Source organism: Rhinatrema bivittatum, chromosome 12 (genome assembly GCF_901001135.1).
Source record: "Rhinatrema bivittatum chromosome 12, aRhiBiv1.1, whole genome shotgun sequence".
Lineage (NCBI taxonomy): Eukaryota > Metazoa > Chordata > Amphibia > Gymnophiona > Rhinatrematidae > Rhinatrema > Rhinatrema bivittatum.
The window spans coordinates 29,746,884-29,760,601 of NC_042626.1; the positions used below are offsets into that span (position 1 = coordinate 29,746,884).

The window sequence follows — 13,718 nt, forward strand, 5'->3', positions numbered from 1 at the left end:
CAGAGCAGGGGCGCTCTCTTATCCGTTCCCTGTACATCGCTGCATACACCTTACAGAAATATTTCACGGTAGCAGTGGTACCGGTCTATTGCTGGAAGCCATGTTTGCTCAACTAACTCTGTCTCTGGAGGATAATCTGTGATTCGCGGGGACGCTGCCACAATCTGGAGGCTTAAAAATGAAGATTCCAGTTCAGTGCGGTGGTAGAAGACAAAACGAAGGAGGAAAACCCTCCGTGAACGAATCAGACCCTGAGAGTTCCAGCGAATCCATTGCTTGCTGGGAGGCCCCCTCTGCTTCTCTAGGGATGCACGTCCTAAAGGTCTTCCCCACTTCTGCCTCTGTGGGGGAAAAATACTTGGGGCACAGGGTCCCTCGACTGCCCGCGGGGATGCACTGACCTGGAAGTAACGCTTTACAACAGGCGCAGCGGTAATGATTGTGAGGATTTATTTCTATACGGCCACATCAGGTACAAAATTAAATGCCATGTGAATGTTGGCTGCTGCTGCTGCTGCTGACGCTGCCCTTGCTTCACTTCTGACAAATATAAAGGGAAGTAACCATCTTATTTGCATATAAGAAAATCAAAAATTGAAGCACAAATGCTCGGGTGCATGATAGCAATGGACCTATGATCAAGAAATGACCCCGGCACTTCGTGCTTAAACGTGTGTGGCACGTTCGGGTGTGACGAAGGTCCTTTTACAGCTGGCTTAATGGAAGTGCTTCATGTCCCTGAAACATTTCAAGTCTCACTGTCTGAAAAAACATAAATTGCTGGAGAATGTGAGCCACGTTAAAAATCAAAATGCATGCTGTGTTAACCTTTCTACAGGGTGGCCCATGGAAAAGTAGCCTGCCTCCAATGCACTGGTATTTCCATGGGCCACCCTGTATAACTTCACAATTGCATTCCTACTGGACTCTCCTTCTATCTTGGACTGGACAAGCGAGACATCTGGGAGAGCGCCCCTGTTTTTCAGGATATCCACAATGACTATGCATGAGATACACTGCGTACAATAAAGACGGCGCATGCAAATACACCGCATGCATATTTATCATGGTGGTCCTGAAAACCAGCCAGCTGGTCCCCCCCCCCCCCCCCAGACCACGCTGAGTACCACTGGCAGAGGACAACCCTGACTGGCTTAGAATAGTAATGGATGATGGAACTTGCAAACTACCAAGAAATCTGGGAGGAAAAAAAAAAAAAGCAATTAGGAATGAAAGAAAAAATAAACAGAAAGGAAAGGAAATAGCCACATGGTTTTGTTTTTCTAACTACTGAACAAATTCTTCCAGGGAAAATATTTAGCAGCGTTGCCAGACTGAGTCTGAATGCGACGCCATTGTATTGTTTAAGGTGAAAGCTAAGCTTAGACTCTTGCAACAAACGGTAATCAATAATAGTTTTTGAAAGTCCTGATATTAAAATCGGTTACTAGGACAAGATGACAACTGGGAGGGGGCTTTGTTTTACCTCTGTCTGTAGCGGAAGACATCTCGCCCCGACCGGGACACATCCTGCCGCACGTCCGCCAGAGCGGCTGCAGCTCCCTGGGCCATGGCGGTGGTGGAATGTGGCCTGTGATTGGCTGATGGCGCCGCTCGCTTCTTCCCTGCCGCACTCGACGGATTCTGGCCAGCGGCTTTCCCCGAGCTGGGTTTGAAGTGAGCAGCCAGGGCAAGGATCAACCTCATGATGGATTTCAGGTTTCCTTCTACTATATCTATTTGGTACCACCAGAAGCGAAAAAAGTGCAAAATGGAACGAACGACATCAGCTTACACAAAAAAACAAGTTGCAGTTCTATAGCATTTTGTCATGCAAACAGGATCTCAACGCCCTTTCCTATTGTACCTACATTGGACACCCGGATATGGCCACCGGGTACTGCATGATCGGGCAGAGGAACAATGTTCCAGCAGAGGTCAGGCTCTGGCAGAGCACTCGCGGTCCCCATGACTCTTTGACAATGCATAGAATTAAACAACCTGCCGCTGCCTTGTGCAAATCAATCCAAATTTTCTACAGCCTGGACAAAATTGTAAGTTGGGAGCTCCAAGCCATCAGCCTGACTACTGTCTGCCCATTTCCCTACCCCAGTGATAGTTGGGTTGCTGCATCTGGAAAATCTTTTACAAAAATCTAGGCAAATTTGAACAAAGGTTATGAAGGCCTTTCAAAGAAAAAAAAAAATATATATATATATATATAATTGTCTGTTAATTTTATTTTGAAATAGTTTGTGTTTATTTTACTGTGCATGTAGCATTGCAATCCACTCTGATCGAAAACGTTTGGGATGCTGCGGACGGAAGTGCAATAAGGACTTGGTCTAGACCAGGGGTCAGGAACCTTTTTGGCTGAGAGAGCCATAAACGCCACATATTTTAAAATGTAATTCCATGAGAGCCATACAATATGTTTAAAACTAAATACAAGTAAATGTGTGCATTTTATGTAAGATCACACTTTTAAAGTACAATAAGTCTCTGAAAATATTACACCAGGCCTTAAGACACCAATACATCTCCTATTAGGAAAACGGACCAAGTCAGGCTGCTATAGAGTCCTACACCAGAAACTACACGCCAGCAGAAAACCTCACCTGAATCACGTGCTGTCCCTCACCTAACATAGAATAAAGAGACCAAAACGCATAACAAGAAGCATGCAGAAAAAACTGAATTGGAAACTGCAACAAGCCAGAGTCTCTGTATGCAGTGTAACAAAGGAAAAAAGAAACATCACCCATCCTTATAAAACAAATCAAGAAATATAAAATCATCAGCAGTAAAACTGTACTAACAAAAAGAACATATTTTGAAACAGCTGATGAGTGGAATATCCAATAATTAAAAACTCATATAAAACATTTCCAGATACCAACAAAATATTTCAAAATAGCAGACACAAAGACCCAGTAATGAAAAATAATAAGGATACAAAAATTTTTTTTGCTTCATACCTGGGAACGTTTGATATCCAGGTGTCCTGAGATTGTTCTGAATTAGCAGGAGGTGGGGTGGTTTGCTTGGAACTTTCTCCTCTCTCAGTCACATACCAGCGCTCTCTCTCACACTGGCTCTCAATGACACACCTATACACACATGCTCTCAGTACTCACATATACACATGTTTTTTCTCTCACTTATATAGGCTCTTAATTCCACATTTACACACATGCTGTCTATCTTTTCACGCTTACACACACACACAGGCTTTCAATCACATAAATACATGCTGTCTTTTTCTCTCACACAGACTCTCATTCACATGCTTACAAACATGTCCTCTCTTTCTCTCATTTACACACAGGCTCTCAATCACATACTCACATGCTCCCTCACCTAAACCAGCTCTCAATCACACACAGACACACATGATCTCTCTCTTACTTATACACACAGGCTCTTAATCATACATACACATGATTTCTCTCACACACAAAGGATCTCAATCATACACACATACTCTTTCACACAAACTTACACATACAGGTTCCCAATGGTAAACTTACATTCATGCTCTCTCTCTCTCACAGGCAGGCTCTCAATCACAGACATACTCTCTTTCACATGTACAGGCTCTCAATCATTCACATACATGCATCTCTCTCTCACACACACACACACACACACACACAGGGCCCCCCCCCCGCGGCCCGGAAGAGGAAGTGGAGAGTATCGGGTGCGTGCGCGGCAAGAAGAGGCCACGCTAGTGCGATCGGCATCGGCCCGAAGAAAAGAAGACTGCAGCGCGGCTCGGAGGAAAATGAAGAGGTTCAGCCGCGGCCGATGGGACTCCGCCTCCGCGAGGGCTGAAAACGAAGAGGTTAGCGTTGGGAGGAGGCTGCTGCTGCCGCGAGTTCCCGGGGTGGGGGAGAGAGAGAGTGAATGAGCGAGCAAACACACATGCTTGCTCGTTCATTCACTCTCTCTCCCCCCTCCTCCCCCCCCCGGGAACTCGCGGCAGCAGCAGCCTCCTCCCAACGCTAACCTCTTCGTTTTCAGCCCTCGCGGAGGAGGAGTCCCATCGGCCGCGGCTGAACCTCTTCATTTTCCTCCGAGCCGCACTGCAGTCTTCTTTTCTTCGGGCCGATGCCGATCGCACTAGCGTGGCCTCTTCTTGCCGCGCACGCACCCGATACTCTCCACCTCCTCTTCCGGGCCGCGGGGGGGGGGGGGGGGGCAGGAAGAAGAGAGCACGCCGGTGCCGCTGACTCCAGCTGTCCTGCCGCGTTCCGCCCGGCATTTTAAGCCCGGGCGGAGGAGGACCGGGGAGCAGCTGCGTCAACGGGAAAGTGTGGCGACTGTCTGCGAGCCAGATGCAGCCCTCAAAAGAGCCATATCTGGCTCGCGAGCCATGGGTTCCCGACCCCTGGTCTAGACCCACTGGGTAGCAAATGCATCCGTTCCCCATGCCAGCCTTTCTGCCGATCGCACGCCAGTTAGCCACGCTAATCACCAAATGTGTTTTTTAAAAAAAAGCATTTTCTCATCGGCACAACCTGAGGGCAAAGCCTTTGGTCAGATCAGGTATCGGTTCCCATAACCTATTCTAGTGAGTTGGGTTCCAGCACCGCTCTCGGCCCAACTGGGAAATGGACAAACTAAAACTGTCATTCGTATCTCTCATCTTCTCTGTGGTATTCTGTAGAAACCTGCTTTTTTGGTAGAGGAAAACCCCCCTCTCCCCAGAAAAGCTCTCACTGGCACAGGTTGTTGCAGGTTCGTTTTCCAAGGCCAGTGAGAATCTGCTCGTCCCAGCCTGCAGAGGGCAAAACGCCACTGCAAGCAAAAGGGTCCGATGGGGGAACTGGGCTGGCTCAGCAGGAAAACAGTGCGGGTCTGACCCCGGGGGTGGCGGTCGCCTGCATCCCTTCGACCCCAGCAACCACCAGGCTGTGTAAACGTGGGGGGGGGCGAGGGGCTCACCTTTGGCGGACGTCTGGTGCATACGGATCTTTTTGGAAGCCACAAACTCCAGCACTTTCTGTACGTTTTCCCTCATTTCCTGCTGGCTGCTGGGACCGACCTGAATCCCGTTCAGTTTTTCACCAGCTGAGTGGGAATAAAAAAAAAAACGACCCCGTGGTTATATCCTTCACATGAGGCCTATTTTGCCACCCTGGGATAGTTAAATGGCAAGAGCTTCTCTCAGTAGACCGTGACGTGTGACTGCGTTCCCCTCCCCATAAAGTGTGACTGCATTTATCTCCATGGGGAATTTTACTGCCTCCTCCTCTCCTTGAGGACCTAGGTCAAAACTGCTGGAGTCATGGTTAGTTCTTCCTCATTAGGGTCTGTACTCTGCCTGCCCTCTGTGCTGCTGCCTCCTCCTCCTCCTCTGCTGACCTTCTCAGGGGGGGGGGGGCGGATGGAAAAGCATTAACCTAAGCCCTGAGATTTTGCAGCGGCTTCTCCCACTTCCCTTCCCCCCGATTGCGCCTTTATCCATCTTCAGCCCTCATCAGAAAAGCCGGCTACCTTCCCCTCTCTTCCTTTTCGCCTCTCTGGAATTTTCCCCTGAAACCCCTCCCCATCTAATGGTGCCCCTCATTCTGCTACTGATCTGTTGTCCATAAAGTTTCCCCAGCCCCCCACCCCCCCCTTTTGAAGCCGGTTACGCTATTCGCCACCCCGCCATTCGGTGGCAATGAGTGCTGCAGGATAGCCGGGCACAGTCAGTCTGGGGAGCTCACTGCCGTCTTCGCCTCTAGCAGCTTTCAAACCTGAATGTGTCCTCTCCTGCAGAAGTCCAGGCCGGGCCACTGCTAGACCTCAGTGCTTACTGTTTAGGGGAGCCTTTGCTAAAGCTTAAATGAAACCTATAACGCATGAAATAAGGAATTTTACAGACAGACTGCAGGGATGTGCCACTGTTGGAAAAGGACCTGCCAACACCACCAGAATCGGTTGCTTGGGTCCCAGGCAGTCAGAAGTCACGTGAAAAAGCAAAGATATGCAGTGCAGGCTAAAAACAATTGAGCAGGTGCTATAAGAAATCAGCATGGTTTAAATACATTTAGCGCACACTGAAAAAGAAACATAATTAAATGAAAAGAAAGAAAGAAATACAGAACGAAAAATGAAAGGGCAGTTTTCACTGGGCACACTGCATGACCGAACGTGCTTAAGTGGATTTTCAGACACACACCCCCAACGCTATGCACATACATTCACAGCATGCGTACATTCACCACATAAAAACGAGGCGTTTTGGGGGGCACGTTATGAACCTATGCAAGGAACTTAACGATCTTAAAAATGCAGGCTTGGAGCCGGCATGTCGACATTGTGTATTATTCATGCCATTGTTTGCCAGCGGCTACAGCTATGCATGTACATTTAGCCACACATGCACAAACCCAATCCATGCAAACACCTTCTCTTTGAAAATCGTGTCCTTTTGTGCAGGTTTACGCACAGACGTGCAAAGCTGCAGTAAGGTGAACCACTGAAATGTACCTGTCAAAACATTTTCATGTTCTGGGGAAGAGCCAGCCCTTTGTCTTCCGCGGTTCTCTTTGTCGTGATTAGTCCAGCATATGTTAAACTTTCTTTGTATGAATTTACCTATCGAATTCCCTGCTAATTGTCCTAGGTACTCATGAACCAAAATGAAAACAAATAACTACTACTAACAGGACGATGCAATATCATTGCATTAAAAACCGTGCGTCCAAACTGGCCGCGCATTTTTTGAACGCGCGCACATCCACCTCTCCGGTTTGCTCGATGCAATAGGCAAATGAGCTGCCGCTCTAAAAGGGACGGGCAATGGATAACTTGTGGGTCCCTGGCGCTCTGCATCGGGCGCCCAAGAGAGTGGCTGTGCGTTCACAACAGCCTGGCCAGAGCTCCCTCCCCACCCCACCCCTGCAGGGCTGTTCCCAATTGGTCCTTTTCACTGACATGTGACAGAGAATGGACCAATCAGCAGTAAGTGAAGGAGTGAATATGTGAACATTAAATGCCCGACACTTAATATTAATTTCTTCACTCCTTCAATCGGGCCAGAACTTGGGGATGCTGATTTCTGTAGTTCCTCCTCCTGTACTGCTAGGATACTAATAGGAGGAACCACAGAAAGCTGGATTTTGTTTTTTTTATTGAGCCCTTGAGCATGGCGTGATTCCGCTTTCTGTGGTTTCTCCTATTTAGTATTGCGACGATACTAATACGAGGAATCACAGAAAGCAGAATTTTGGGGGGGTTTGCTGTAAGCCCTTGAGGAGGCATGCTTTAACGTCTGCTCCCAAGCAGGCATTACATAAAATGGGCACCTTGGCCACGCAGCAATCTTTGGCATCGCAGGGTAATAGCTAATAGCCTCATCTACATGGAATTTGCATGTGATGAGCGTTATTAGCTACACGCTCGATTGGATGAGCGTTTTGGATGCACTAATCTCTGTATTGCATCGGGCGTAAATCTAGCGCGTCCAAAACGCGCGTTAAGTGGCACGCGCTGACCTCAGCATCCGATATTGCATTGGCCTGTAAGAGAGAGAGAGAGAGAGAGACTATATCCAGCGTTTTCGTTCCTTCTGCAAAGGTGATGTGCTTACAGGAGAGGCTTTATTTAAAACAGTCATGCACCGTGCTGGCGTGCGAGCTTAACAGGCTTATGGGTGCCAATACAGGAAACTGCCACTGGGAGCCCAGCCGAGCACCTGGGATGCTCTTTTGAACACCAGCATGGAAAATACTGTGAGCGCCGCTCACCCCTGTTATGGTTCAACCACACTTAAACCCCTCAGCCCCTGCCGAAACACCGCTCAGCACCTGGCACGGTTTGCTCTGGTGGATGTTGTGATTACACACATAGCAGTGCGTTGTGACAAGACTGCTGGCAGAATACGCGGCTCCTGCCTTAATCTGGATTGCAAAAGGTCAGGGTTGATGAGGGGAAACAGCACTGGAATATGCAGCACAGAGTCTGCCCTCTGGCAGGATGAATGCTTCCCAGACGATTCATTTCGTGTGCATTGGGCTGCTCTAGTCCCGACAGGGCACTTCTCTGTCTGCACTGCAAGCCGAGGGGCAGCTGTGGTGCGGTGGTTGTCATTCACCGAGAGCACGGCCTCGGTCACGGGGCAGCACAAAGCTGGGACACCGCAACAGTACCGCTTGCTGTGCGAGCTTCAGCAAGCGGCAGAGCCCACCTGGACCTCTGCTAACTCCCCCCCCCCCCCCCTCTCTCTCTCTTCCCCATGCCCATTTCACAGCAAGGTGCATTTTACCTTAAGAGGTGGCAGCGCCTTCTATCTATTTGCAAAATGCTCTAGGATCCAGCTTGCATGAAAGAAACTATGGTTAGTGCAACACCATGTACTAGGGCACTATATAACCAATTTATTTATTTATCTATTTATTTATCTATCGAGTTTTATATACCGTTGTTCGGTTATTGCCATCACAACGGTTTACAAAGTTTCGAGGTTAACAAAGTTTTGATGTTTAACATTGTGTTATTATAATAATAATTATTATTATAGTATTACTTTCACTGTATTCCCTTTGCCAGCCTTGTGATACCTTACTACTCATTTGGAGGTCTATTTACTATTTACTAAAACCCAGGAGTCTGGACTGATCTGGGTATATGCAGGGAACTCATTAATATTAAAACAGAGTAAAGCAGATTGTGATAAACGTCGGAATCCATATTATCCCTTTGAAAGTGAACTATACTTCAAGACTTCAGGATACCGAGAGGGGCCCTCAAGGGTTGGGGATTATGCCAGGGTGTGGACGGGGAAGAAGCTTATATTTGGGGACAGGGGGAGGGTAGGCGTGAACTTGGGGGCACCTGCCCCTTTAAGGGTCTCGTATGTTCCCGGCCACTGCAATGCATGTTGCCAGGGTCACTGCGGGATTTCCTAAAGTGCTGCACCCCCACCAGACCGAACAAAGTCCCTGGGGTTTGCTAAAATTAAACATCAGCGTCGAACGCAACCTGGAATATTCAAATTCTTACCAGAAAAATAACAACAAATGAATCCACGTACCTAACTGACGTGGAACTTATTTTCTCTTTCCTTCGGGGCAAATGTTCTGCTCTGCTAACCTAAACTGTGCCCACTGTAGGATCACCACCCTGGCTCCATTTCCTAAGGAACAGGCTAAGCCAGTTCTGGTTTTGCCTCACTGCATGCGGGGACCTGTAGTTCCGATAGTCCCATTGATTTACCTGGGGGCAATCAGAACTGCATGCAACAGGGTCACACCAGGACTGGATTCACACTGTTTCTTGTGACATGGAACAGGTGGCAATCCCAGCCCGCTGACCACGGCAATGCTCTTTACCCCCAGCGGAACACAAAGTGCTGCAGATCTCGTACCTAATTTTCAAAGGGGGAGTATGCATCTGGTTTCCCTCTGAAAGCTGATAACAGGCATGAAGGACCTGGGGGCTTGACACCGTCTCTTTCTGCGGGCAGATTTTCACTGGGAAACAGCACAACATAGATTGAAAATCCAATCTACGGGTGTTGTTTTCCAACCCTGCCCAAAACATGCCCCCCCCCTTCCCCCCACAAAATCCCCCAACCTCTAGAATAAGCCCCATTGCTCTGTCATGTTATGGAACCCTGCGTGTACGTTCAACCGTATGGGGGGAGGGCAATTTTCAGAGGGGCCAGTTTACCTGGGAAAATGGTTTGAAAATCACCCTTAGAACCCCCTACTAGAAATATTTGGTTTCATCTGCAGCCTTTTCTGTGTTGCCGCTTTACTTTGGGACCTCTCCAGCACCAATACACCTTGCCTTTCGTGCCACCACGGAAACTCGCAAACAGTGCCAGGGATTTGTCAGGAACCTAAACAGTCTGGGATTTCCAGTCTTGCTCTGAAAGTGACAAAGCGTTTAGGGGCAGAGATCTCAGAAGACCAAAAACCAGGAACGGTTCAACATTTCGTGGACATGGTTGACAGCCCCTCCAAACCTTCTGCCACTTGGGACCAGCTGGCCAATGTGGCAAAGAGAGACCCAACAACCCTAAGGCAAAGGCAGCACTACTGACCCACAATCTCGACGAGGTGTGCCAGGACAACCCCGTCATGCAGATCCTGCCTCAAGTCCTGCACCGGCCTCGCACCTGGCTTCTTCTTCAGCTGGGAGTTCACCCACGCCACGTAGGTCTGCAGCTGCTGCTGTGGAGCAGAAAGGTTCAAAGGTTTACACGTCCAGAAGAACACAATGAAAGCAGACTTTTGCAATAATACTTTCACAAAGGGCATCTGGTAGCCCAGATAAATAAAACTTTCTACTTTCCTAAAACTTTCTACTTTCTTGCAAAAACTCATCACTGTATAGAATATGCCTTTTGAAAACTATATTCCATAGCCGTGACATTAATATTTAAGCCTTAGCAGGTGCTAATGTGTATTTTGGATTAGTGTCTGCTAGTGAGCTTCTTAATACTTTAATTGTGCTGCTGTGTTAGATGAAAGTTGTAATTGATTACATCGAGATATTAATGTTTGTACAAGCAAACGAATGAACAGGCTGCTTTGAAGGGTGTGATATTGTCCATCGATCCAAGCTCATAAAAAGAAAAAACAGTTATGCACAGATGTTATTCATACATTTTTAGGGTCACAGGTCATCTGAAGTGGGGAAGCCTGAAGTCCCCAAGAGCTCATGTCCGATAAAAATCTATGCATATTATTTGAGGGTTTCGGCCTTCAAAAGTACCCAGTCTACTCTGGGACCAGATTGGCGACAGAACATCCTCTAGAAGGGACCTTTGAGGTCTGAGAAGCTCCTGCACTACAAGGTCTTTTGATTATTCTCTTGCCAGTACTAAGATTCCAGTTTAAACCAATAATTTTATTACCAAAAGAAAGGTCATCATCAAGTGTTACTACAAATGCACACACTACCTGCTAACTATTTTTCATTAGTTACAACCCAACTGGTATCATGTACCCTCTCCAGCCTGTGTACATCAGTGTTAAAGCATGCTAGAATGGGCGCTCTGAAAGAGCGGGATCTCTTGGAATAATAGTTATATATTTTGTTTTGCTTTGTTAGGTAGCAGAGCACCCAAATCTTGTGTTAGCCTTTCAGTTCTGCTCCTTTACAGCAGTGATTCTCAAACCGGTCCTGGATTGTACCCACCTTCCCACAGCCAGTCTGGTTTCCAGGATCTCCATCATAAATGTGCACGAGATAGATCCAAATACAACGGAGGAAGCGCATGCAAATCTCTCTCATGCATATTCATGATGGATACCCTGAAATCTAGGCTGGCCTAGAGGGAGCACCAGGACCGGCTTGAGAAATACTGTTTTTTACATAAGGAACACCCTCTTAGTGATCTACTGCAGGAGGTGACCATCAACAATGTCCATGTGGGCAGGCTGGTGGAGGCTGGGTACCATCCAACAAGGCCACAGGGATCTGGGAGGCTGGATATTCAAGCAACAGCCTTTCCTTGCCCAGCTTGTCTCATCCAGCTTTATCATGCTAGCCTTGCTTAGTGTCTTTCTGTGGATCCTTGTCCTTCTTTGGCCTGTTCTCCTGGTACTGACCTTGACCTTGGACCTGACCACGTTTGCCTGCCTCCTGGACCTGATTCTTGCCTTGTACCTGACTATGCTTGCTTGCCACCCACCTCGATTCCTAGCCTGCCCCTGGTATCTCCCGTCTGCTGCCTGTCCTTCGATTCTTGTTCTCTCTCCATCGCCCCTAGGGACCCACCTAATCCGTGCTGGCCGCCAGAACGCAAAGGCTCAACCTGCGAGGGAGGCGGCTGGTATAGGTGAGGCTCCAGTCTGTCCCGCTTCAGGGTGCATTCCCCCTGCTGTCGGCACAGGCCTCGACACAACACGGTGGGGCGGATTTTCAGAGCCCTGCTCGCCTAAATCCGCCTAAATCCGGGCGGATTTAGGCGAGCAGGGCCCTGCGCGCCGGTGAGCCTATTTTACATAGGCCTACCGGCGCGCGCAGAGCCCTGGGACTCGCGTAAGTCCCAGGGTTTGGCGAGGGGGCGTGTCGGGGGCGTGTCGGGGTGGGCCCGAACCGCGCGGCATTTTCGGGGCGTGTCCGGAGCGTTCCGGGGGCGGGCCCGGGGGCGTGGTTACGGCCCGGGGCGATCCGGGGGCGTGGCCGCGCCCTCCGTACCCGCCCCCAGGTCGCGTCCCGGCACGCAAGAGGCCCGCTGGCGCGCGGGGATTTACGCCTCCCTCTGGGAGGCGTAAATCCCCCGACAAAGGTAAGGGGGGGGTTTAGACAGGGCCGGGCGGGTGGGTTAGGTAGAGGAAGGGAGGGGAAGGTGAGGGGAGGGCGTTAGAGGATTCCCTCCGAGGCCGCTCCAATTTCGGAGCGGCCTCGGAGGGAACTGGGGTAGGCTGCGCGGCTCGGCGCACGCCGGCTATACAAAATCGATAGCCTTGCGCGCGCCGATCCAGGATTTTAGCGGATACGCGCGGCTACGCGCGTATCTACTAAAATCCCGCGTACTTTTGCTTGTGCCTGATGCGCCAGCAAAAGTACGCCTATTCGCGGTATTTGAAAATCTACCCCCAAGCGCACACCCCCATGCCATGCATCACACCAATATTTTGGGGGGCCTGAAAGCAGAGAAAGCTCTACACCAGCCTGAAAGAAAAGCTGGCTGTAGTTTACAGTATAAATGCAGTGTGGAGAGAAGTACAACAGGCTAAATAAAGGGGGCACCTGGATTTTTGTCATTTAGCACCAAGTCTCCTGCACCATGAGGACCATAATCAGATTTGTCCTTTGATGGGATTACCATTCTTTTCACTAAACTTCCTGCTGTGCCTCAGCGATTCTAAATCTGTATCACTCCCAGCTTCTGCTGTCACAGCCATTCCCCAAGGTCACACACATGATCACCCAACCACTTTTAATCACTCTGACAAGGTAAAACGTTTTGATTTGCTCTGCAATGCCCACTCAGCGGATCACGGTGAGAGATGGACATTTTCTGTCTGCCTTCAACTAAAAACAGAAGGATGGTAAGCATCTACCAACCTCTGAGATATGGAGGAATTTGGCTATTTGGGGGTGGGGGGGGGGGGTGTTATCAGATGTCTGTGCCTTTTACTACCCCACCTGGCTTTCTTGGAATTCTTGGAGTATCCACCTTAACATTTGGGATTGACCAAGGATAGAAGTGAGTTCTAGAGGCCACGCTGCTCTTGGAGCAAACTGGATCCTTTATGCATTGCCACCAATAAGGTTTATCTAAAGGTCATATCCATTCTTCCTATGCGTCCTACATGGTTGCCAAAACTCAAGGAAATCATCATCTCTGGATAAATCATACTATATGTTAGTCCAGTTAAAAGTACCACAACCTCGGATATAAGACCCTACATTCGGTGAATTTCACCATGGTTATTTAAACAAACTTCCCTTTCACAACAGTCACACTAACAATATCTACTGGAGCGCCATGGTAAGCTTTCTTGCAAAGAGCAGGCATCTTTGACTCACTGTGCATGCAGCAAACAGAAATGGCTGAAGAGTGCCCATTCTAACCAGGGCCATGGAAGCACTGGACCTAAAAATAATACTTGTTCTCTGCTAGCTTAGGATACCAGGTCAAAATTCAAGGTAATCTGTAAAAGATGTCAAATTGGTATCCGCCTTCCCGCTGTAAGGTGTAGCTGTCCCTTTAATGTATGTTTCTAGAATGAACTTTGACTAATCACTTATTTCAACCCTCAAGG

At 48.6% G+C, this 13,718-nt stretch overlaps 1 protein-coding gene across 5 annotated transcripts in view; it reads right to left on the reverse strand.

Annotated features, from left to right (window-relative positions):
• The window catches only part of DIXDC1 (DIX domain containing 1), a 100,685-nt gene that overhangs the window by 61,994 nt on the left and 24,973 nt on the right, over nucleotides 1–13,718 (reverse strand). For 4 of the 5 annotated variants that reach the window (XM_029572391.1, XM_029572393.1, XM_029572390.1 and 1 more), the window contains 3 exons: nucleotides 10,040–10,169; nucleotides 4,948–5,073; nucleotides 1,487–1,736 (listed from right to left, as the gene is read on the reverse strand). In XM_029572391.1, the coding sequence (XP_029428251.1) occupies nucleotides 1,487–1,736; nucleotides 4,948–5,073; nucleotides 10,040–10,169 (506 nt within the window). The remainder of the gene's footprint in view (nucleotides 1–1,486; nucleotides 1,737–4,947; nucleotides 5,074–10,039; nucleotides 10,170–13,718) is intronic. The other variant, XM_029572392.1, reaches the window with a different exon arrangement.